Source organism: Zootoca vivipara, chromosome 1 (genome assembly GCF_963506605.1).
Source record: "Zootoca vivipara chromosome 1, rZooViv1.1, whole genome shotgun sequence".
In the NCBI taxonomy this organism is placed as follows: Eukaryota; Metazoa; Chordata; class Lepidosauria; order Squamata; family Lacertidae; genus Zootoca; species Zootoca vivipara.
In genome coordinates this window covers 46,310,164-46,335,112 of record NC_083276.1, presented here as the reverse complement: position 1 = coordinate 46,335,112, position 24,949 = coordinate 46,310,164, and the positions used below count along the sequence as shown (strand labels likewise).

At 42.3% G+C, this 24,949-nt stretch overlaps 1 protein-coding gene across 1 annotated transcript in view; it reads left to right on the top strand.

The window, feature by feature from the left end:
• SMOC1 (SPARC related modular calcium binding 1) overlaps positions 1-24,949 on the top strand; it is a 69,808-nt gene that overhangs the window by 42,348 nt on the left and 2,511 nt on the right. Inside the window, exons 7-12 of the mRNA XM_035113442.2 lie at positions 3,727-3,807; positions 13,292-13,484; positions 15,145-15,227; positions 16,682-16,787; positions 23,079-23,326; positions 24,376-24,426. Of these exons, the coding sequence (XP_034969333.1) occupies positions 3,727-3,807; positions 13,292-13,484; positions 15,145-15,227; positions 16,682-16,787; positions 23,079-23,326; positions 24,376-24,426 (762 nt within the window). The remainder of the gene's footprint in view (positions 1-3,726; positions 3,808-13,291; positions 13,485-15,144; positions 15,228-16,681; positions 16,788-23,078; positions 23,327-24,375; positions 24,427-24,949) is intronic.

The following is a 24,949-nucleotide window of genomic DNA, read 5'->3' as shown; positions in this document are numbered from 1 at the left end:
CAACTACCGGAGCTGAAGAAAGTGAAATTGACCAATTCTATGAAGACCTACAACACCTTCTAGAAATGACACCAAAGAAGGATGTTCTTCTCATTACAGGGGATTGGAATGCTAAAGTAGGGAATCAAGAGATAAAAGGAACAACTGGCAAGTTTGGCCTTGGAGTTCAAAATGAAGCAGGGCAAAGGCTAATAGAGTTCTGTCAAGAGAACAAGCTGGTCATCACAAACACTCTTTTCCAACAACACAAGAGACGACTCTACACATGGATATCACCAAATGGGCAGCATCGAAATCAGATTGATTATATTCTCTGCAGCCAAAGATGGAGAAGCTCTATACAGTCAGCAAAAACAAGACCTGGAGCTGACTGTAACTCAGATCATCAGCTTCTTATAGCAAAATTCCAGCTTAAACTGAAGAAAGTAGGAAAAACCACTGGGCCAGTAAGATACAATCTGAATCAAATCCCTTATGAATACACAGTGGAAGTGAGGAACAGGTTTAAGGATTTAGATTTGGTGGACAGAGTGCCTGAAGAACTATGAATGGAGGCTCGTAACATTATACAGGAGGCAGCAACGAAAACCATCCCAAGGAAAAGGAAATGCAAGAAAGCAAAATGGCTGTCCGAGGCCTTACAAATAGCGGAGGAGAGGAGGCAAGCAAAATGCAAGGGAGAAAGGGAAAGATACAGGAAACTGAATGCAGATTTCCAAAAAACAGCAAGGAGAGACAAGAGGGTCTTCTTAAATGAGCAATGAAAGAAATAGAGGAAAACAATAGAATGGGGAAAACCAGAGATCTGTTCAAGAAAATTGGAGACATGAAAGGAACATTTCGTACAAAGATTACCATAATCAAGGACAAAAGTGGTAAGGACCTAACAGAAGCAGAAGACATCAAGAAGAGGTGGCAAGAATACACAGAGGAATTATACCAGAAAGATATGGAGGTCTCGTACACCCCAGGTAGTGTGGTTGCTGACCTTGAGCCAGACATCTTGGAGAGTGAAGTCAAATGGGCCCTAGAAAGCACTGCTAATAACAAGGCCAGTGGAAGTGATGATATTCCAGCTGAACTATTTAAAATTTTAAAAGATGATGCTGTTAAGGTGCTACACCCAATATGCCAGCAAGTTTGGAAAACTCAGCAATGGCCAGAGGATTGGAGAAGATCAGTCTACATCCCAATTCCAAAGAAGGGCAGTGCCAAAGAATGCTCCAACTACCGCACAATTGCGCTCATTTCACACGCTAGCAAGGTTATGCTTAAAATTCTACAAGGCAGGCTTAAGCAGTATGTGGACTGAGAACTCCCAGAAGTGCAAGCTGGATTTCGAAAGGGCAGAGGAACCAGAGACCAAATAGCAAACATGCGCTGGATTATGGAGAAAGCTAGAGAGTTCCAGAAAAACGTCTACTTCTGCTTCATTGACTATGCAAAAGCCTTTGACTGTGTCGACCACAGCAAACTATGGCAAGTTCTTAAAGAAATGGGAGTGCCTGATCACCTCATCTGTCTCCTGAGAAATCTCTATGTGGGACAAGAAGCTACAGTTTGAACTGGATATGGAACAACTGAGTGGTTCAAAATTGGGAAAGGAGTACGACAAGGTTGTATATTGTCTCCCTGCTTATTTAACCTATATGCAGAATTCATCATGCGAAAGGCTGGACTAGATGAATCCCAAGCCGGAATTAAGATTGCCGGAAGAAATATCAACAACCTCAGATATGCAGATGACACAACCTTGATGGCAGAAAGCGAGGAGGAATTAAAGAACCTTTTAATGAGGGTGAAAGAGGAGAGCGCAAAATATGGTCTGAAGCTCAACATCAAAAAAACCAAGATCATGGCCACTGGTCCCATCACCTCCTGGCAAATAGAAGGGGAAGAAATGGAGGCAGTGAGAGATTTCACCTTCTTGGGCTCCTTGATCACTGCAGATGGTGACAGCAGTCACGAAATTAAAAGACGCCTGCTTCTTGGGAGAAAAGCAATGACAAACCTAGACAGCATCTTAAAAAGCAGAGACATCATCTTGCCGACAAAGGTCCATATAGTTAAAGCTATGGTTTTCCCAGTAGTGATGTATGGAAGTGAGAGCTGGACCATAAAGAAGGCTGATCGCCAAAGAATTGATGCTTTTGAATTGTGGTGCTGGAGGAGACTCTTGAGAGTCCCATGGACTGCAAGAAGATCAAACCTATCCATTCTTAAGGAAATCAGCCCTGAGTGCTCCCTGGAAGGACAGATCGTGAAGCTGAGGCTCCAATACTTTGGCCACCTCATGAGAAGAGAAGAATCCTTGGAAAAGACCCTGATGTTGGGAAAGATTGAGGGCACTAGGAGAAGGGGACATCAGAAGACAAGATGGTTGGACAGTGTTCTCGAAGCTACGAACATGAGTTTGACCAAACTGCGGGAGGCAGTGCAAGACAGGAGTGCCTGGCATGCTATGGTCCATGGGGTCACGAAGAGTCGGACACGACTAAACGACTAAACAACAACAACAAATATTTATAGGCCTCCCTATAATAAAAGTCTCAGGGTAGCTTACAATTTAAAAACAGTTGTATCATAAAATATGATGCAGAATGAAAGCAAGTGCCAAATTAAATTTAAAAAACAGAAAAAGTGGAGAGCAAACGTAGGAACTAAAATGGATTTTAAAAGCTACCGCACATTTTAACAAGCCTGAGAAAATTTTTAAGATAAGGTTACCAGACGTCCCCGGGTTTACAAATCAGTCCCCTGACAAAACCCATCTATTTAGTGGGAAGTTGAAAAGTGTCGCCAGATTTATTGAAAAAAAATCTGATAACCTTATTTTAATAAGCCTTTTACCTGATTCTAGAAGAACTAACAGGTAGGTGCCAGGTGAGCTTCTCCAAGGAGGTTATTCAGTAAGTGGGATGTCACTGCTGAAAAGGCCCTCTTCCCTCATAACCGCCCTCTGCTCCTCACCTGGCTGGTGGCACCTGAGGTAGCCCTGTGTCCTTCTGAAGAGCTCGTGCTTGGCCTGCTGTCATGGTTGTCTGATTAAAGCTCTTAATCTAATTCAATCTACCTGATAAATTGATTAAATCTTGGAGCCCCTAGTCCGTGAGAAAATGACAAATTCGTTTTATTTTCTGAAAGTAACAAGTCATATGGTATAGGAAATGAGAAGGAAAATGGTAAAGACCTCATTTTTATGGGATCCAAAGCAGTCCCTGCTGTGTCCCACTTATGCAAGAGGGCATCTAGCTCCACAGTTGAAGCAGCAGCAACCCTTCGCCCCCTGAAACTTTTGATGTTTGGGGTGTGGGGAAGCCCTCTGGAATGGACTCCCAGTGAGGGGCTGCCGCTGTAAGAGCTTTGTGCAGATGTGCTAGGCACGTTAGCTGAATCCTGGCTAAGTAGCTTTTCTTCTTCATCTTTTAAAAAATTATTATGTTATCTTACATTTTTTCAGAATATTTAAATTTGATGTCCTCTTAAGGTTTTATAATGTACAGGACTTAATCAACTTGATTGCTGCCTTCTCCTGCAAGAATGCAGTGATCAAGCTGAGTATGTAGGGGATAATGTTTTAGGTATCCGGGTCCCAGTCTTGAACTTAGCTCAGTAGCTTACTTTTCAGCACCATAACACTGTTTAATACATTAGCTACATGCATAACACACACACACACACACACACACACACACACACTAAAAGGCATCTGTTCTTGTTTTCCAGAGATCACAGCTCCCACCCTTTGGATTAAGCATTTGGTCATCAAAGATTCCAAACTGAACAGTTCTAGTATGAAAAATTCAGGTAATGTCTACTTATCTTCCTTCCCATGTTGCAGATGGAGGCTAATTCAATCCCGCCCATAGTTTTATTAATCAAACTGATGAGAGTTTCCTCCCCCTGGTATCTTTCCAAAGATTTTTCCACTGTTAATAATTATCCTAGGTGATAGCTTTGTGGTCTGTCTGACTGGAAGTTCTTTTTACCTGAAGTCAGAAAGGCATTTTGGGCACATGTGATGGGCAGTTGACTGGGCTTAGCTAAAATAAATATATTCTGCACAAAATGAAGCAGTACTCCTCAATTTCCCTTCCATTATCCGATATGGTGATGTTTAATCTCTCAGAATGTTTACCTGCCTTGACTCCTGATTCTGGGTGTATAATCTGAGACTAGGAGAAACTCACAGTTCTAAAGGCTGAATTCAGAATGAAAGCTGAAAAGTGGATATATTTTACAGGTCACCTTGGATAAGGAGCAATGGACGCTATTAAAAATATCATTCTGATTACTATTTCATATTCTTACTCTTCACCATAAGGTCTCAGGTTACAGCAATTAAAAATATGATATTAAAATCAATTAAAGGAATCAATTAACGGAAGGCTGTGTGTGTTTGTGTAATGTCAGGTAAAGAGGTGTACCTTCAGCATGAGGTGGAAAAGCCACATAGTGAAGGTGCCAGATGCACCTCTGTGTGGAGCGAATTCTTAAGTTTAGGATCTGCCACCGTAACTGATGCTCTTTCCTGGGGCTCCACCACCAGACTTCTGAGGGCAGTGGAATTACCAGGCAGGCCCATGCTACCAGTCTGAGACCCCCAAGAGGGTCTGCAGGCAAGGAGGCCGCCGTTCAGATATTTGGGGCCCAAGTCTGTTAACTGCCCTAGAGTACATTAGTTAATTGCTGGTGCTACTCGTTCATTACGTGAGGTGTTTGAAGGCAATGCCTGAAAAGTTGGTGGTTTTCCATGCTAACGGATCAAACAGAGAAGTCAACTTTTCAGAGAGGGACTGTGGGGTAGCTTCTTCACTGCAAGGTATGGGCTTTGCTTAGAACCCTTTGTACTACAACATTATTAAGTTTGGGGTAAAGAGGGATTCCAGCCATGCAGCCAGCTTACACTGTCAAGCTTTCAAGAAAACCACAGGATGATGTAATGAGTGGATAAATGGAACTATAAACAGCTCTGGGAAAGCTAGCAGTAGCAGTCAAGTAAATACTTTGCAGCAACTAGTGGTCTGTACACATGACGTTATTTGAAAGGAAGAATGAGTAATCTATTAAGGTTAGCAGCTGAAGACAGGTTTTATATGTGTGTGTCTTTTTTAAAAAAGCCAGCCTTGGCACCCAGAAATCTGGGCAATTTTTATGGTTTAAAAGAGAGATTCAACAGAGATTTTCTATTATAATGTGAACAAAAATTCAAATAGTTCTATTGTTTAAAAGTTACTTGGTTCAGTCAAGGAATGTAATGTATGCAGTAAGTGGGACCTGAATGATATTATTTTAGTTGGGAGGCAAGGGGTTGGTGGCACTGATTGCAATGAGTTACAATGATGCAAACTGACCAGCAGTTGAAACCCATTAGAAAGTTTTAAAAGGTAAAGGACCCCTGACAGTTAAGTCCAGTTGCAGACGACTCTGGCGTTGCGGTGCTCATCTCGCTTTACTGGCCGAGGGAGCCGACGTTTGTCTGCAGACAGCTTCTGGGTCATGTGGCCAGCATGACTAAGCCACTTCTGGCGAACCAGAGCAGCGTACGGAAACACCATTTACCTTCCTGCCAGAGCGGTACCTATTTATCTACTTGCATTTTGACGTGCTTTCGAACTGCTAGGTGGGCAGGAGCAGGGACCGAGCAACGGGAGCTCACCCCGTCGCAGGGATTCGAACTGCCGACCTTCCGATCGGCAAGCCCTAAGACCACTTTGTTTTATTTTATTTTATTTAATATTTACTTCAAAACCAGAAAAAAGAAAGAAAAACATAATACAAACTTCAAATTAAAAAAATGCAGACATCACGTTCATTTTCTAACATCGATCTAGAACATAAATCGCCTACCTTAAAATAAAAATATGCATCATTACTCTAAACTTCTCTTTGCTGTATATATATACAATGCAGTTAAAAAATTTATATTCTAGATAATATTATAAATTCCCACAAACCCCCTACTTTCCCTCACCCATGTTATCACATAACCACTCTGTTTTAGTGTCAGTTTATACCTGAAGGTATTTGAAAATCTCAGTCAACTGAATTTGCTACTTGCTTATGTAACATGGTTTCTAGGGGCTATATGGAAACAAAGATGGCTGTTCCCATGTTATTCCATGGGGTGGCCATCTTTCCCCCCTGTACAGATCCTTGAAACTGTTTAATATGACCAGAGTTAAGAAGAGAGCAGAGAGAATTGCAGCAGATCCTTTACATCCCGATCATCATCTGCTAGATTTACTCCCATCTGGACATCGCTACAGGTTTTCATATACAAAATCGGCCAGGCACAGGAAAAGTTTTTCCCCTTGTGCCATTGAATTGTTAAATTTGTAGATGTGTAGCTGAAGGGGAGGTCAATTATGGGTGGGTTTCTTTGCTTATTTGTATTGTGAGTGGAACAGTGTGTGTATGTTTACATTGCAATGTAGCCGAAACAAATTCCAAGTTTGTTGGAAAATGTACTTGGCCAATAAATTATTATTATTATTATTATTATTATTATTATTATTATTATTATTATTATTATTATTATGCTATTTCCCAGAACATTCCCAGCCTCATTTTGAAAGCAGGTGACAAAATTTAGAGGCTTTTATGTTTTAAGGAAGTTAAAGGAAATACAGAAGACACAAGAAAGTGCTTTAAAACCCTTGAACCACTTTGTAGTATGGCAAATATATTTTTTTAAAAACAACCTCACATGAAAGCTGTGCATGTGCAGAAAGTATAAATTAACTTAGTCAAATATTGATTTGAAAAACAAAAATATTATAGCTTGTTAACATCAGTGTGTACATGTGTATAGGAATCACTAACATATTAGATTCCAGTTATGAAAATGCTCATTTCTAGTTTCTGCTCATCACTTATTTTCTCCTGTCTGTTTTCCAATCTTCCAAGTGTTTTGCAATGAATAAAGCATTATAAAATAAAATGCTGCTTAAACATACTGGGTTTGCAAGAATGATTTTGATTTGGTGAGGAGGAACGGATATTCTGTTACAAGGATAGAGATTATTTGACCCAAAGAAATTAAAACAAGCTTCCTCAACCTCAGCCTCTACAGATGCTTTGAAACTACAATTCCCACCATCCCTAACCACTGGTCCTGCTAGCTAGGGATCATGGGAGTTGTAGGCCAAAAACATCTGGAGGGCCGAGGTTGAGGAAGCCTGGATTAAAATCTAGAAACTTAGTTTATAGGGCTCGACATTCTAGCAAATGCAATAGTGTTAGAATACCAAATGCACATTTCTGGAAGCCTGACAGTATTTGGAATGGTGGTTAGAATATTTATTTGCAGTGGTGAAAAAAATATATTTGAACCATTTTATTTTATTTTATTTTAGAAGTGGGGTGGTCCATCCTTGCTGAACTTAAGCTTTAAATTGGCTTGTCTGGAGGCAAGTATGGCTGAAGCGAGGCAAGGAGTGATGGAAGAGGCTAAGCCCTTCCAGACAGCCAGCAAACAAAGTAATGAATAACATGCCACTGGGAACCAGTTAATCTAACCTTATGAAAAGGTGCAAAGTATACAACTGGGGAAAATAACACCGTATAATAATCAGCACGCAATCATAGGTGCTAAAACCATATGCAGCTAGACAAATAAATGAGGTTTGCTCCTGCTGCCCATGTGATAAATCACTCACAAAGAATTCAGTCTCTCCCCTACCTCCAAAGAAAGAAAACAAATTACTCCAAGCACAAAGTCATAACAGCAAGCCCCACCCCCCACAGCTGCGGTAAAGTCACATAGGGGCAGGAAGGGAGAAGGAGAGGAAAATAAGCAAGGTGGGGGGGGAGCAAGGTGTCATGAGATGGTAGAACGAAATGTCAAAGTGCTTGACTGGGAGCCCATGGATTGGCCACTGGAGTTAGAATGAAAACAGAAAGGCGCCGATAAACACTGGTTAGCTTTCCTGCAAAAGAGGTGCTGGGACTCAAGCATGCCATTAGTTCCATATCCCATGTAGGTGGACTTTGCACTCAAGTGGTGAGACAAATGTATTGTCCCTGTTCTCCAAGACATTGGCCTTATTCCAGGTGTTGTGGAGCTGAGCTCTGGAATGTAAAATAGGTTTGGGGGCTGAGCCCTGACTAACGCTGATCTCTGTAATTTAAGTTAAAAATGGTGAACTAGCAAAACAATAATAGATGTTTACTGTTTTTTAAGCCTTTACCTGCTAATGTGTCACACGCAATACGCTGCTTAGAAACTCTGGTAATTTAAGTGGTATACAAATAGCACAAAAAAAATGAAATGAAATGATTTGTTTGTTTATTTATTTTTTTGAGCCAGAATGCAAGGTCTCAAAATAGATGTGAGCTGGTGTTCTGGGGTAAAAGCATATTACCCAACGCTCCCCAAGTGTATCAAAAATAACTTCTTTGTGGGCAGTGATGAAAACAGAGAAAGGGAGAGGAAATATTTCAAATACATATTTCAGATTATTATATTTAAGATGGTTTGGGGTTAAACTGGACACACACCTGGAGTTCAGAATAGTGAAGAGTGCCACCTGCGTTCTTTGCAGGCAAGTTCTACTAAGTGTATTTCGGAGAGTTTTCCACTGTTCTCCATCTTGACTCCGCCTAATGGTTCATGAACCATAACTGCACATTTGCCATGTGGTTCTGCATGTACTTCTCAAATAGTCAGGAGAACCACAGTGAAATTCACTACCTGGTAAAGGCTAAAAGGTTATCTATCACGATCTATTTATCTATCAGAGACCGAAAGCACTTGTAAACAAAATCAAGAAACAGAATTGTACTGTATTGTGTTTTACTGTAATTTTTCTTCTTGTGCTTTTTGTAGAGGTATAGAAAGCCCAAGACAAAGCATTTGGTCTTCTAGAGATTGTAGTTATTTGGGGGGGGGGGAGCCTTCACTTATTTCTTTTTCGAAAGGGAAATACTCCAGTGATTGCTATCCGGCCCTAGATGGTATGTCATGAGAAGTGCAGGTGTTCTTGTATAAAAGGAGTGGGGATAGAGAGGCACTTACGCATCTGCTCCTCCCAATGTTTGCTCAGCTGGTGTTGTGCTCCTAAATGGAAAGGGGAGTTTTTGCCCTTTCCTTACCTGCTGTTTCCATGACTTGCAGGCTTTTGTTTGGGGGTGGGGGTGGGGTGGAGGGAGATGCCTCTTTCCCACACTGAAGACTTGTCAGTTACTGAATGTATTGCATGGCTTTTTGTTTCTTTGGTAGGGAAGGGGAAATTGTGTCATAAGGAACATAAAGCCTCCGATATCTGCTGAGTGTTTGATCTGGGGATGCAAATCTCCATTTTTCAATGTCCCAGCCATAGCATTTCATATTCATTGCGCTGTTGGCTGGCAGACAAGCCATTTTTGCGCCTTAGGTGGAAAATCTGAACAGTGGTGCCATACAAGGTGGCAACATTTTAATAATAAACTACGTAAACAATAAAGGGAAATTTGAACGTTTAGTTCAGATGACCCCATATCTACCTGTTGAGATGGGCCACCTCACCCTCTCTAATGTTGCCAGTAATATTTCTCAAGACCTCTGGGTATAGGGCGGTATATTATTCAATTAATAATAATAATATAAACAAATCTGGATTGGTTCCTGGTTGGAGGATTTAGTTGACATTGCTAGTGATCCTGTTAAAAGCTTTGCTGGCTTTGGAATGGTGAAGGCCTCTGGTGGTTGACTTGATTCTCCCAGATACCTTCCCCTGCTATGGAGAACCTATTTAGTACTAGGGAAGGATGAAACAGCCAACTTAGTTTATTTTCATTTCTCATTTTTCCGATCTTAAATTCAGTTCCTCACATTTCTGTACCGATTTGCATTTTTTAAGTGCCTCACGAAAATTCAAGATTGTAGTGTGAATTTCTTGTAATAGACACATCTTTGTATGCAGTTATTCCTGATATACACATTTTTGCAAAATCGTTTCCCCTTATATAATGCACTTTGTGTGTTCCTTTCACTAATATATGCACGCTTTACCCTAGTATATGCAGTAATTCTGCAGTGATCTGTGGACTTCAGGAAATTCGTTTGGAATTAGGTTCAGAGTGAAATTGAAATGGCTTTTATTCTACAAACGAGAACTTGAAAGCTAAACCAGACACCACTTTTTTTTTAAAAAAATGGGCTTGCTCTGAACCATGTCCTACCATTTCTTGTTCCAGGCAAAACTGGACCATCTTTCTAATACCGGTAGTTGGCTGCATCACTGGCTTCATGCCATTCACTGTCAGTCATGAAAGCATCCACGGGAAAATATGGTTGCATTCTTCAGGCTTTATGAGCCTAGGTGACTTGTGTAAATCCGTGCCTACGAATGAAATTACATATTTCCCCAAAAGATCTTAACAGGAAAAATGTCATTCACAAATAAGCCACACATATTTATGCTCTACCCTGAGCTCTTATAAATTAGTTTGGAGTGTCAAAGGGATTAATCCCAAATATAGCTTAAATGTTTTGTGGGTCAGCAGCCCTGATTGAAAGGAGATTCCTAGCACTTGCCTCACCTCTCCTGTTTCTTGTTGGAAGATGAAATCTAGAATTTTAATCTCCCCAAAGGACTCCCTCCCTCTTTCCCTTCTTGCAGCAGCAGTAGTAGGTTGGCAGCGTTGCTGGCCTGCTTCCCTGATGACAGCAAAAGTTGGATAATGTGACAGTCTTATTCTTTTAAAAGTGGTCACAGTTTTATTATCTTGGCCAAATTGTCACCCAGCACCTCCTTCCCCCACCCATTCATTATGCTGAACATTGTTCTTTCCCCATAGCTCAGTCACTAATTTAACATAGTTCTAGTTACAGGTAGGTAGCCGTGTTGGTCTGACGTTGAAACAAAAGAAAAGAAAAGAACAATAAATTTAAAAATTTGAAAAAATTATTTGAAAAAAAATTATCTGAAGAAGTGTGCATGCACACGAAAGCTCATACCAATGACAAACTTAGTTGGTCTCTAAGGTGCTACTGGAAGGAATTTTTAAATTTAATATAGAGAAGGATTTATTTTCGTTCTGTTTCTCCTCTTTTTGATGACATTGACTCATTTTCCTAAATAGGTGTTCATTACTACTTTACAAAAAGAGAATACTGGTCTGGACTGTGGAAAGAAAGAATCTATATTTTTTTTTTTCTCAGACAGATGTGGGGAAAACATCTTTTCTCCCAAGTCATTTAACCAGGAAAAAATATATAAAATAAAATATGACCCTTTCAGTTGTTCTGGAACTACATGTGAGCAGGGAGAAAAACTCTTCTGAAAGCTAGGAAAAACATGGAGGAAATGAAGGAGAAAGAGGAAGTAAGGAATTCTAATGGGGTGCAAAAATGGGGAGGTATTAGGTAGCATAAAAAGAGTTCCCCAGGCTGCAGATTTCCCAACTGTGCAATAAATGTTTAAGGGTAAACTCAAGTAGGATTCACATGTGAAGCTAGAACAGAGAATCTACACAGAGAAGCTGTCAACATGTCCCCAACACTCAATAGATTAAAAAAAACCCATTGCAGTCTTCCCAGTCTATCACAACCATCTCCACTTCTTCGTCAGTCATCTGCTCATCCAGAGTTTTGAGGACATGGCATGTCTTTAAGAACATAAGAAAGACCTGCTGGATCAGCTCATGGGCCCATCTAGTCCAGCATCTAGTGGCCAACCAGATGCCTGTGGGAAACCCACGAGCAGGACATTAGCACAAGATCACGTTCCCCTCCTGTGAGCCAGGAATAGAGGCTCCATATTTTGAAGGAGTGTAGTCAAGATTGCTTTGCTACCTCATCTGATGTTGGCGTGAACTCTTGGACTCAACCGTTTGCTTTGAATTCCTGCACTGCAGAACTTTTGCAGAGTTGAGATGTAAATATGTCTGGAATGCCCTTCATTTCACTGGAGCATTTTCCATTGCATAAAAGCAAATAAATGGAAAACTTGAGCAGACCATGAAGGGGATTATTTGGCTCTCTTTTCCCTGCATCTGAATAAATGAATGACCCACCTCACCTTGACAGGAAAGGTGTAAATTGCTGTCAGGCAGAGAGCTTGAGTAATTTGGCAGCTTGTGATGTAGTTGATTTGTGAGGATGCCCAGAGGCCTCTAACTGAATAACTCCTCTGTTTGTATACAGCACAGAAACAGTCACCTTAAAATAAAGAGTAAAGCCTGTCAGCAAAGCAAAGTTCCCTTAAATATCAGCTGAGGACTGAACTTTTCAGATTTTGTTCATTTTTTAAAATTACCCCTTCTCTCTAGTCTATTTTGCAACCCTGATAAAGTTGCTCTTGTTATGCCTAGTACACACACACACACACACACACACACACACACACACACACACAGAGAGAGAGAGAGAGAGAGAGAGTTGTTTAAAGGCATCATTTGCAGAGATTTTTCTGTGGTAACATTATGGTCCATCTAGGCCAGGGATAGCCAAATTGATGCCCTCTGGATGTTACTGGACTAAACTCCCAACATCCTTGGCAATTGGCCATGTTCACTGGGGCAGAGAGGAGTTCTAGTATAGTATCATTCACTGGCTATCAGTAATCTAGGCAGTGGTTTCAAAATCTATGGAGAAATCTATGCTATGCATCTCCCATGGTATCCCTGTGTCTTAGGCTGTGTATGCACGAAACCATTTGTTAAGGGTGGGCGGGAATCGTAACTCTGTGAGGGTTAAAGAATATATTTTGAAGGTGATTTAAAATTATAGCATGCCCATACCCTTACAGATTCATTTTGCGTGGGATTCTGGGTTGAATTCTTGGGAGCACTTAAAAAGCATCAGCCAGGAGTGTCGAACTGTGATGTTGTAGTCTCTGGAAACTGACTGTGCCTTTGAACATGGTCAACACTCCTCCCGTACGGCTGTGAGTTCCACCAGCAAGAATGGTGAAAAAGCTTAAAGGAGGAACTCTTAATAAGATTCCCAGGAACTGCACCATTCCATGGAACATAGGTTGAAAACTGCTGGATGGAGAGATGTACTAGCAACTGAAGATGTTGGTATCTTTTCTCCCTTAAGTATCAAGCACTAAAAACACACACACACAAAAAACCCCCACACAAACCTGATCACTGGCTAAAGATTATCTGGCAAAGTAATGCCTCGTATAAACCTGAACCTCAGTGGTGACTTTTGTGACAGCATCTTAGGATCAGATTGCAAGTCATGTTTGAAAAAGGTAAATAGGGCTTAACTCCTTTATTTCTGGGGTTTCCGAAATTATCAAGGTGGGAACAGGAGGTGGAGTTTCATCATATGCCCTCCCTTTCTTTTCTTTTCCAGAGAAAGTTAACTCATGTGACCACGAGAGGCAAACTGCTCTTGAAGAGGCCAGGCAGAACCCTCGTGAAGGGATTGTTATCCCTGAATGTGCCCCTGGAGGACTGTACAAGCCAGTGCAGTGTCACCAGTCCACAGGATATTGCTGGTGTGTTCTGGTAGACACAGGCCGTCCTCTGCCTGGTACTTCCACCCGGTAAGAATCACCTCCTTTTGAATTACATGCTAGAAAATAAAATAAACTGTGGCCTGGCGGGGGGGGGGGAGTAAAGGAGCCACCACTTTAGAGTTCAGGACCTACACTCAATATACACTTTCTTTCTCATCTGCAAGGCTGTTTTTTTGGTAGTGAATAGCATAATTGGACCCAGAGGACAGAGGATTTATTGCCATTTCTCCTAGAGCAGGGGTGGCCAACTCCCAAGAGACTGCGATCTACTCACAGAGTTAAAAACTGGCAGTGATCTACCCCCTTTTTTGGGGTTCAGGTCAAAATTGTTGAGCTTTTTTTAGGAAGGAAGAAGCCCCACTGGGGGGGGTTCGGGTCAAAGTTTTTGAGTTCGGGTCAAAGTTGTTGAGGGAGGAGGTAAAATGTTGAGGTTTTTTTAGGGGAGCCACAGTTGTTCAGCTTCTTTGGGGGGAGCCAATGATCTACCAGTGATCTACCACAGACGTCCAGTGATCTACCGGTAGATCACAATCTACCTGTTGGACATGCCTGTCCTAGAGGAAAGCCACGAGGTCATGGCATATTAAATGTTAAAGAGAGGCATATTTAAAATTAAATAATATTTTATATGTTAGAAATGCTCATGCATTTCTCTTCTGCACATTAAACTGGCTTAAACCCCAAACAGAGGAAAAACTAAGACAAAGGTATTTTAATGTGATTCTGCATATTTTATTAAAGCGCCACATTTCCTTTGCTGCTCCCTCCCTTGATATGTTAACCTGCCCTCACTTGCTTCTCTCTCCCACAGTCATTGCACTTGTTCCTTCAGGGCAACCTTGTCCCCACCCGTTCCTATAGAACCTTGAGAAACAGGCAAAGAAAACAGTGTGATGATGGGCTAGCGCAAATACTATAGACACAAAAATATTAACAAGTTACCAAAGCCAACAAAAAAGGCATGTGTGAGACAGGTCTACAGGGCTGTCTTAAGCGCCCCTGGCGCCATGGTGCGCCGGATCCCTCCGGTGCCCCCCGCCCTGTTTCCCAGCACGGTGGGCGGGTGCAGCGCGGCTCCCACAGGTGCTGCTGCGCGGCGGGCAGGCAGGCACAGCGCAGTTGCCGTGGGCGCAGCTGCGTGGCGGGCCGGCCGGCCAGCGGGCAGGCGCAGCTCGCAGCGCCCCCCTAGCGGGCTGGCGCCGTGGTGCCCTGCGTCACCCAGCCTGGCCGTAGGGGCGGCCCTGCAGGTCTATTTAGTTCTGGGTTCTGGTTTGCTCATGTTTCTGGGAGAGTTGGGCTTTGGGGAGTCCCCACAAGACAGTGTGTCATGTCTGCTAGGTGATCTCCTTACACCCATTCGACTTTCTAGAGTGGGGTGGGAGGTCAAGATGAACAGTGTTAAGCCCAAAGGAGAATCCTGTTCTTGCAACAACCAGTCCCATTATTTTGCTCTTTCTACCCTCCCCCCCCAATACTCCTGTGTCCACTTTCTCTGATCCATTCCCTTCCACTAGCTCCAGGTATATAAAGTCGGCAAATAAATGCCACGGGGCTCAATGTTCCCACCTGCCTCTTGCGCTCCCGCTGCCCCAGCTAACACTTGTTCACGGGGTGGGGCAAAGAGTAGGAGAACTCCTGAAGTCCATACCTTAAGGACATGTTCTTTTTATATCTCTTTGGTCTCTAGATACGAGACCCCCGTGTGTGAAAGTGACGCCAGATCGAAGAGCCCAGAAATGGACGACCCTTTCAAAGACCGAGAACTTCCAGGTCAGAGTGGAGAAGAATCCTGTTTGTTCTACTCCCACCTCGCTTGCTTATGGCAGCATTAAAAGCTAAGATAAATAAGATATGAGAATTATAAAATCACAGATTCATAGTGTTGGAAAGGACCCAAAGGGTCATCTGGTTCAGCCCCTTGCAATGCAGGATTCAGAGCTAAAGAACCCCAGACAGATAACCTAAGAGAGAGCCTCTGCTTAAAAACCTGCAATGATGGAGAGTCCACCACCTTCCACCGTCAAACAGCTATTACTGCCAGAAGGTTCTTCCTAATGTTTAGTCAGATGGCTCAGAGTGCCCTAGGGACAGTTAGCAAGTGGACCTCTGAGCTGAGCTTTGTATCTGTGCTCATATATTGCTACATTCCCTGAAGATAATCATTGGAAATTTCATCATCGTATGTTTATTTGTATGCCACTGTCTCCCAAAGCGGCTTGCAATATATCAAATGAGCAGTAATTATAGTAGTTCAAAAGGCATATTAGAAACCATTTGAAACAGCCATAATAAGAATAAGACACCCCCCCCAAAAAAAATTAAGGGAAGAAATTCCCCCTCCATGTAAAGTCTAAAATAAAGAAATGCTTTGAATGTGGGAAGCAATCCTACTCCACCCCTGTTGCCTCCTGGCTTTCCACTTACTTCCCATCATTTCTGTTGGGCTCCATGTTCATCAGAGCAAATTTTGTACAAATTTTGGAACAAAAATGTTGGAAGCCAGAAGAGAGTGGCTGGCTGGTTACTCAAACATGTTCTTCCACACATGTGTGGCTACTAGTCTTTCATACTAGTTTACTGATCATTCATGAGCTGCTGGAGGTCATTTTAATTATTTTTAAATCTTGTAGCATCTGGTAATATTTATTTTTAAATCTGAACCTGGCATTTTAATCCTTTATGGATTTCCATGTCACCAGAAACTGGATTTGTGTGGGTCCAGTTGGACTATTTTAAATGAATGTAAACAAACATCCACACTAAGATTTAAAACATCCATGTGAACTGAAATCCACATTAACCTCTGATATTGCTATCTTGGTGACTATGTGTGCTTGAGTTCATGAGTCCTCATCGCCTCCTTTACCTTTTCTCTTTGCTGCATTTCCCATTGTGTCGGGAGGACTTTATGTTTGCTCATTTGCACTGATTTCTATGCAGAACTTGCTGTATGCATTTGTTCAACCATTCTTCCACCTTTGCCTTGTTGACTTTGGGAGCAGCACCACAGAACGCATATATGACAGAAAACTAAAATTTGGATCACATTTGGAGGGGGGGTGAGCAGGTGTTATTTAGCTGCCTGCAAAAATGCAAGACGCAGCAGTCATTAGAACTGCACCCAAACAAAATTTGACAACCCCATAAAGTATAGACATGGCCTTGGGAAGAAGAACCTGTTCTGACTACCATTTGTTCAAAGGAAGCTTCTATTCCCTTTGCAGGCTGCCCAGAAGGGAAGAAAGTAGAATTTATTACAAGTTTACTGGATGCTCTCACCACAGACATGGTACAGGCCATTAACTCAGCAGCACCTGCTGGAGGCGGAAGGTGAGTTTGGAAGGCATTCAAGTTGAACTGAAACAAGAGAACCAAAGATGTATCTGGTCTTAAAGGAGACTATTTAATTTGAGTAATACACTAGGGAAATTCAAGCTCTGGACTCGGTCATAAGTAGGGGTGGGGAGGAATTTGATTCACTTTGTATTTGAAGTTGTATGTACCTGATTTGTCCTTTTTGAAACAATATGCAAACTGAGAAACAGCCATTCTTTGAAATTCACCCTTCTCCGAATTTTGCAATGAATATGCATCTATGAATCAGGCTGCCTAAGTCTTGTTCGTTTCCCATTGGTTTTGTAACAGTGCGCATTATCATATTTTAGAAAGTAGAAGTGCAGTGGGCAAAGTTAATATGACCTTCAGTTTCTGAAGCAGATATTTTTGAGAGTGTTATTTCATATCTTATTTACTGAATTTTAATGGCTTTTGTAAGGATATCCTTATTTGGCATTTCTGCCTTGTTTATCATATTAGTGGTTGAATGTCTGTGAACTGGATGTTCTACAGTCTGCTGGTATGTTCAACATGCAATGCAAATACAAAAGCAGATGATAATTAAAACAAAAACCCTTCCCTTGGATTTAAGACTAATATGAGCCAAAAACCTCTGTAGGAGGAAGTATGCATTCCCTTTTCTAAGCCAGAAGTGGCTTGATTTCAGATTTAAGTAACTTTGTTGTATCAAATACAGTGAGTCAGAGGTGAAGAAGACTCCAGAGAGTATTTGGCATCCTTAATTGTTTGAGTTTCAGTCTTCGTGCCATTGTAAGCAGCACTCTTTAATATAAAAGAGGCAAAGTTAGTTTGCTGGAGAACCTAGGTAAATGTAAATAGAAAAATCTGGGTTTTCTTAAAACCCCTTACCATGTCAATAACTGATTTTCCTGAAGTAGTGTTTGCAGAAAATAACTTTTAAGCAGTACCTGATCTCAGATGAACTCACCAGAGGAAAACTGCATCCTGGTTTTTAGGAAAAACGGAAGGACAAACTACATTCTGAGTACAGGAAAAGTATGCTAAAGGGGGCAGGGGAACAGCATTTTTTTTTTAAGATCCCAAGGATTCTCGTTGCTTGGTGTCCAAACAACTCATTGCCTGAAAACACTGACAGGAGAGAGCAGCCAGAAATTTAACGATTGCATTTTTCTTCATAACTTGCTTTCTAGTAGGGCTAGAGACTTACTGTTAAAATACCATAAAATAAAATCTCAGGCACCCCAGGGGGGTGTCACTACTCACTAACCAGACTCTATCTCTGCATATAGGAGACAATATGCTTGAGATGAAGCTTCTGAAGTTGTGATCAATATGAACTTTTTTTAAAGCCCTTCAGCAAGTATTTCAGAGATTGCTAGGCTTCCATCACACATTCCCAGTTACTTACATGGTTTACATTACAGTTGTACGTACCTTGGATCCCAAACGCCCTGTAACTCGGACGTTTTGGCTCCCAAATGCCGCAAACCTGGAAGTGATTATCCTGGTTTGCGAACATTCTTTTGGAACCCGGACGTCCAACAGGGCTTCCATGGCTTTCTGTAGGAGCTTTCTGCAGTCAATCAGAAGCCACAATTTGGTTTTTGAATGTTTTGGAAATCGAATGGACTTCTGGAATGGATTCCGTTCGACTTCCAAGGTATGACTGTATCTTGGTTTGTTTCTGTGGGAACTGGGTGGCATGTCAGATGGAAGGTATCAGTCTAGTCGCAGCTTTACAGCATTTATTTGCTATTCCATTTTACTCGCATGCTAGCCTTTGGGGGAGAGCATGAGGTGACAAACAGGGGCAGATTGTAAGGTGGTGATTTTAAACCTTGCTCGTGACTATAGAGAGGTGGGTGCTTGTTTGGATTCAGTTTGATGGACACAAATGTGCTGCAAATGAATGACACAACTATTTTGAGAAGCAGTAGTGTGCTGCTTGTCATGGCTGAGAAGAATCAATGTGCTGGTTGTGTCCTCCTCCTCATTTGCTAAGGAGCATAATACGTATAGTGCCCTGGTGTTAAACTCAGATAAATCTGGCAGGAGACAGAATAGTGTGTGGTGTTCATTAGTGGGTTTTGTTTCTGAGTGAGGTCAGTGGTTCCACTGTTCTCTGTCACTCGAATTCCTCACTTACTATCGCGAACAACTGTTTTCATCTTAATAGCAAGGCCAGAAACTGCCAGCCCACAGAGGGCCTTAGCAAATGTTTTCAATTTTCTGAGGCTTCCGGTTCGTCGCGGCGGTGAGAAGGACGCAGGGACTTCGCGTGCCGAGGTCCCTGGCTTCTCGGAGGGGGGGGAAGTCCGCAGAGCGAGCGGACTCCCCGTAAAAGCATCGGATCGAGAGTTCCGATGACTCAGGCGTCCAGCGGCTGCTCCGTTTGGCGGATCCCCCGCCGCCCGAGAGCTCAATAGAGCGATCGTGAGCCGGTGGGGTTGAACCGCGGGAGCCATTTTGGGCCACATCTTACCTCCGGGAAGCGAAGCTCCGAGTCCTGACCCGGCAAGCGGCGGATTCTTCCGATTTGATACTAAAGATTCCTAAAGAAGTAAGTGGAACTTTGATCGGGATCCTAAATTTGCTGATTGGAAAATAGGAGAGACTTAAAGAAACGGAAGCCGGTCTCTTCCTAATGGGAAACTGGGAGGCGTTTGGAAAAAAAAAATCCAAAGCTGAATAACGAAAGAATTTGAAACTGTGGTCCCGAGAGGGAAAAAAGACTTTTTGGAACCATCTCAGCCCCCGAGTCCGGCACCCCTTGAGGTACAGCGGCATTAAGGGGAAGAGTGTTTTGACAGCTGTCAAAAGCTGTCAAACTGTCAAAAGACCGGGTGGATTGATTGTATTGCTGTGAACAGGAAAAATTGTTGGTAAAAGTGAAAGAACTATTTAAATTGGAAGTAAGAATGGATTTGGGACTGAGTTAAGAATCAAGAAAAAGAACAGCCAAAATGGAGTCGATCGTCTGAGAGAGGAATTTTCCAGTACCCATTGTTCCCTACCCCCTGTTTATCTGCGGTTACGAGAGGTATGAAAACAAAGCTGTCTCGAGCCTTCCAGGAGACTGTACTGAACTACTTGCTGTCATGGGAAGATTTCTACAAGGAATGGCATCATCCCAACTTACCACCAGTTGAGATTGAAGTCCAAGTCCAGGACTTAGAGGATAATTTAAATTTGGAGACTGCTGATTCTGAGACTGTGTGTGAGGAGAAACAATTGGAAGAGGACTTGGACTGTGACAAATTTGTTTGGGATGAAGCAAAATATGACTTCCAAAAGGAAGAAAAACAACCAGAACAAGAAGATGAGAGACTAAGGGACTTAAAGTTTAATGGATTTGAAGATCCTGGAGGGGTTAAAATGTGGAGTGGGGTGTTTGAGGGATGGGAAGGACAGGGGCGGGGGGGGGGCAAAGGCCTGGAGATGGACTTGGGAAAGAATGGGTGTGGGGTAAAAACTTTAGTTAAAAGGTATTGTTTTGGTTTCTGAAAGACGGTCTTCAAAATCTTGGCATGACAATGGAAATGCTGAACCAATTGGGGGAAAAAGACTTAGGGAGAGGAGATGGAATGTAAAAAAGAAAGGGAAAAAAGTGTTATGTTTCCTTAAGGGAGTATAAGAATGGCTTGGAAAGAATTTTTAAGTTACTGTAAATTATTGCAGGTTAAGTGAGGTGTTTAGGCAGAAAGCTGCCTGCCCGCCTCTCCTTACTCTGAGGCACTCAGTGGCAGGGGGTGCCCAGAGGGGTGAGGGGGAAATGGAACCTTGGAAGTGCTGTACCCTGCAGGCACCTCTTGTGGCAGGAGGGGACCTGTGGGAGGGCAGCATGAAAAAGGAGGAGGATTGAGTTAATATTATAAGATTAAGATTTGAAGCTGAGTTGGAAAATTCGCCACAAGTAATTAGAATTTGCAAGGAAAACCATGAGGAAGACAACCGAGGGAGTCGCAATTAAGATGTCAAAATAATAAGAACTGGGAAGTTTGAACTCTTCCCAATTTTCTTTTTGTTTTTTTTTCTTCTTTCCTTTCTTTCTTTCTCTTTTTTTTCTAGGTTTATTAATATGATTATGAAAGAGTTGGGGGATGCAGATCCCCATAACTCCTTCCTCCCTGTTCTCTCAGTGGCAGGGGGGGGGATATGGAGGGAGGAGGGAGGGGGGAAGCAGAACTCAACTCACAATTGGACCCCTTTGTTTCCTAAAGCACACGGGCCCTACTGGTGGCAGTGGACCGGTGGGTGGAGGGAAAATGAAGGGACAGTGTTATATTATATGTCTTGTTTGTGTATTTCTTGTTTGAAAAATTAATAAAAATCTCTTTAAAAAAAAAAAGCAAATGTTTTCAATTTTCTACAGATGTTCACTCAGCAATTTGCTGTCCTTTTGAAACCCTGCGAGGCAATTTGTACCTGCAATACCATACCACATGTTTTCAGACAAATTTATTGTGCAGATGCCTTTACATATGTCCAACTTTACTATTATTACTATGATTATTATGATTATTATTATTATTTAATTATTGCACGGGGAGAATTCTGATTGTGGAAAGATGACAGTACTTAAGATTTCCACTGCATTATAGAATGTTCAAAGTGCTTCACATTGATTATCTCAGAGGTTTAGGCTATACCAGATTAATTAATTCAAGCATTTCAACTCAAAGGGGCTAGGAAGTAAAAACAAAAAAACAAAAAACACCCCAGCAGAAGGAGCACAATATCACATGGTATCTGAAAAGCACATTCAAGCATGCAACTAAGTTCACTTACCTTTTAAATGGCTCAGGACTGCAATACCTCAAGGGACTGCCTCTCTGCATATGAACCAGCCCAGACCCTGCAATCACTATCTGAGCCCCTTCTTCATGTGTCTTCTTCACTAGAGATCCTGAGGGTGGCAACACGAGAGCGAGCCTTTTCAGCGGTGGCTTTCCGCATGTGAAATGCTCTTCCCAGGGAGACTCGCCTGGCACCTTCATTGCACATCCTTAGGCACCGGGCAAAAACCTTCCTCTTCTCCCAGGCCTTTGCTTTGTACATGTTGTGGTAGGACTCCATTTAAAGAGGAAGAACTGCTGATGCCCATCTAGTTTGACCCTTCTCTTAATAACCATTCTGAACCTATTGATGGATTAACGGGCATTAGCTCTGTCTTCGAATGCACCTTTGCAGATGGTTTTGTTCCTTCATTTTGTAGGTGGATAAAATGGGTCTCACAGTTAGATCCGCTATAAGATCTCATAGTGGAAATTGTAGTCTATAACATGGGTGTGTACTTGCGTGCATCTATACGTGTTTGTGTGTTACCACAGCAAAAGAGAGAAACAGCCTTATGTTTGCCAACCCCCTTTTCCCTTAAAAAGCTGACCTAGGTAAACATGTTTTTGTTGGTCAGGTTAACCTGGGTATGTGGAGGAGGGGGAGAGGTGATGTCATTTCTTCCTGCATCTACATCTAACATGCTTTCTACAAACTTTCTGCGTGCAGCATTAACAGAACTGTTGGCTTTGTTCTGATGTGGTCAAGCAAAGTAGGCTCTTGAGACTTTCTACGCTATTCCTGATTTTGTTGTAAGTCTTAGGTTTTTTTGGTGTGTGGTGGAGCAGAAGGCAAACTATCTTTTTGAACAAATTTACTGCCCCTTTTCTGCAAGACGTGCAGTTTGGAAGATCTTTCATGTGGTTCAAGTTTAGTGAGAGATGGTGGCATGTAGGGAAGCAGTAACCTACAAAGTGGCTAACTGTGTTCTCTTACAGGTTTTTTTCTTTTCTTTTCCTTATGGTTTTGGCTGAGAGTGAGGCAACACACACTTTAAACGATAGATCTAAGCATCACTAAAACAAGTACCTTCTAAGCCAGGTGAACGTTGTGGATCTGCTTCACCACCAAGAGCTGAATTACAAAGAGAAATTTAAATAAGCAATATTCGTTGTTTATTACATTAATGCTCTAGTACACTCATTTTCTGTTTGAAATTCACAATGTGACTCTTTAACTCACTACTGTAGTTAAATTTCCCCACGTGTAGATGGCCTATTAGATATTATAAACAAGCCCTTCCAGCTGATAGAAGAGACTGCTTGAAGTCCCCATAACAATTTCTTAAAAAATCAAAAGCACAACTTTCCCTAATAACCAGGTATATGCTATTGCTAGATGTAAGCAAACAATACAGGACTCCATCAGAACTTTTGTCAAGAGTCTGCTATGCCTTAGAGTGTGTGTGTATATTAAAAATTTGGGGGTTGCGTTTCCTGTGAGCCTTCCTTCTCCTCTTGTTTCCAGGTTCTCTGAGCCTGATCCCAGCCACACGTTGGAAGAGCGGGTGGTCCATTGGTATTTCAGCCAGCTGGACAACAATAACAGCAATGACATCAACAAGAGGGAGATGAAGCCCTTCAAGCGCTATGTCAAGAAGAAAGCCAAGCCCAAGAAATGTACGCGGCGGTTCATTGACTACTGTGACCTCAACAAGGACAAGTCCATCTCACTACAAGAACTGAAAGGTTGCCTGGGCGTTGGGAAGGAAGGAGGTGGGTAACACTTTTGCCATACCTAAAGGACACGGGTGGGGAAGCTCAGGCTTGGCAGGGTGGTAATGTGTCTGACCATCAAGATTTTCTCCAGCCAAACCCTCTCTCCGCAGATCACACCTCTCTCCAGCCCTACTTTGAGTGCTTTTGCCTGGCAAGAATGTTTGCCTGGATGCAAGATAAAGAGTTGTGTGTGTAGAAACCAGTTTATTGTATAAAAGTAATATTTGTATGCATTACTCTGCCCACTTTTACCTCTTGCCTCAGAAGGAAATGTGGCCCCCAGGCTGTCAAAGGTTCCTCACCCCTGCGGTAGCGCTTGAACAGGCATCCCCAAACTTCGGCCCTCCAGATGTTTTGGACTACAATTCCCATCTTCCCTGACCACTGGTCCTGTTAGCTAGGGATCATGGGAGTTGTAGGCCAAAACATCTGGAGGGCCGCAGTTTGGGGATGCCTGTGCTTGAACAAATCAGTCCGCTTTAGGAAGTAGCCTAAAGTTTAGCACCCTCTGGTGGCCATTGCCGAAGGTGTCAGTTTGCAAAAAGAAACATGAAATCATGTTTCTGAGCTTCAAAGGCGCCCAGATGTGTTCAGTTTATATTTCCATGAACACTCAAAGAAGTACCTTTTATAACCAGGAGAAGGCATTTTTGCTCCTAGCAAATTTGTACCAGAAATCACTCGCCTCTTTAGCAAGAGGTGGTTATCTTGAAACCGGCATTCTCAAGTTTTTTTGAACATGTAGAATGACACTTATTGGTGGTGGTCTGAAACATTGCACGTGGCATAATTGGTTTGCACATGGCAGATTTATTTTTCCTAAGTCTACTTCATATCACTGAACAAAATACTTCTTGAAAATACAGGCTACTCTGACTCAGCCAAAATACCTTTGCTGTAGAGGGATGTGAGCTTTGCACTTTCTGCCTTCTTCCTTGCGGGCCTTCAGTGGTCATCACTGGTAGATCAGCCTTGCTACTTTCTTAAATCTGCAGTGTCTATTATACATGGAAAAATTCACTGGACAAAGGATTTATATTTTGCAGGGAGCGTTGGAAGTTTTCCCCATGGAAAAAGACAAGGTGTTAACCCTTTCAGTAAGTACTTCTGTAATTCCTTCCCCTTCCCCCTGATCCGAGTCAGTCTTGATCAGCTGTGTGTTTTGGGGTTGTCCCCCACCCCTTAACCCCACCCCCAATCCTGCCTAAACCTACTGCTAGCCATTGCCTGGCCAACTAGAATGGAAAGGAGCTAGTCCTGTGGATATTATTACTGATTAACCAGGCAAGAGGGTGCTTCCATATGACAAGCTGTATTAATTGCTGGGATAGCTCTTGTCAGTGTTTATTTATTGAACCTCATTTAAAACACTTGGATGCTACCTTTTCACATCTCTAGGTATCTCAAGGGCAAATAAAATTAAGACAGCAATGAAATTCAATAAATGTGCCTAAGACAGTAGATGCGTGGGAGAGAGAGAGAGAGAGAGCTCCTGGAGAAGCAAAACACAAAATAACCCACCTAGCCCAATGTCACCCAGAATAAAAATGATTGGCAACCTTTCTGAAAGAGGGCACTCATTCAGAGCCTGGCTCTCACCCTTTGACTGCAGCTACTGCC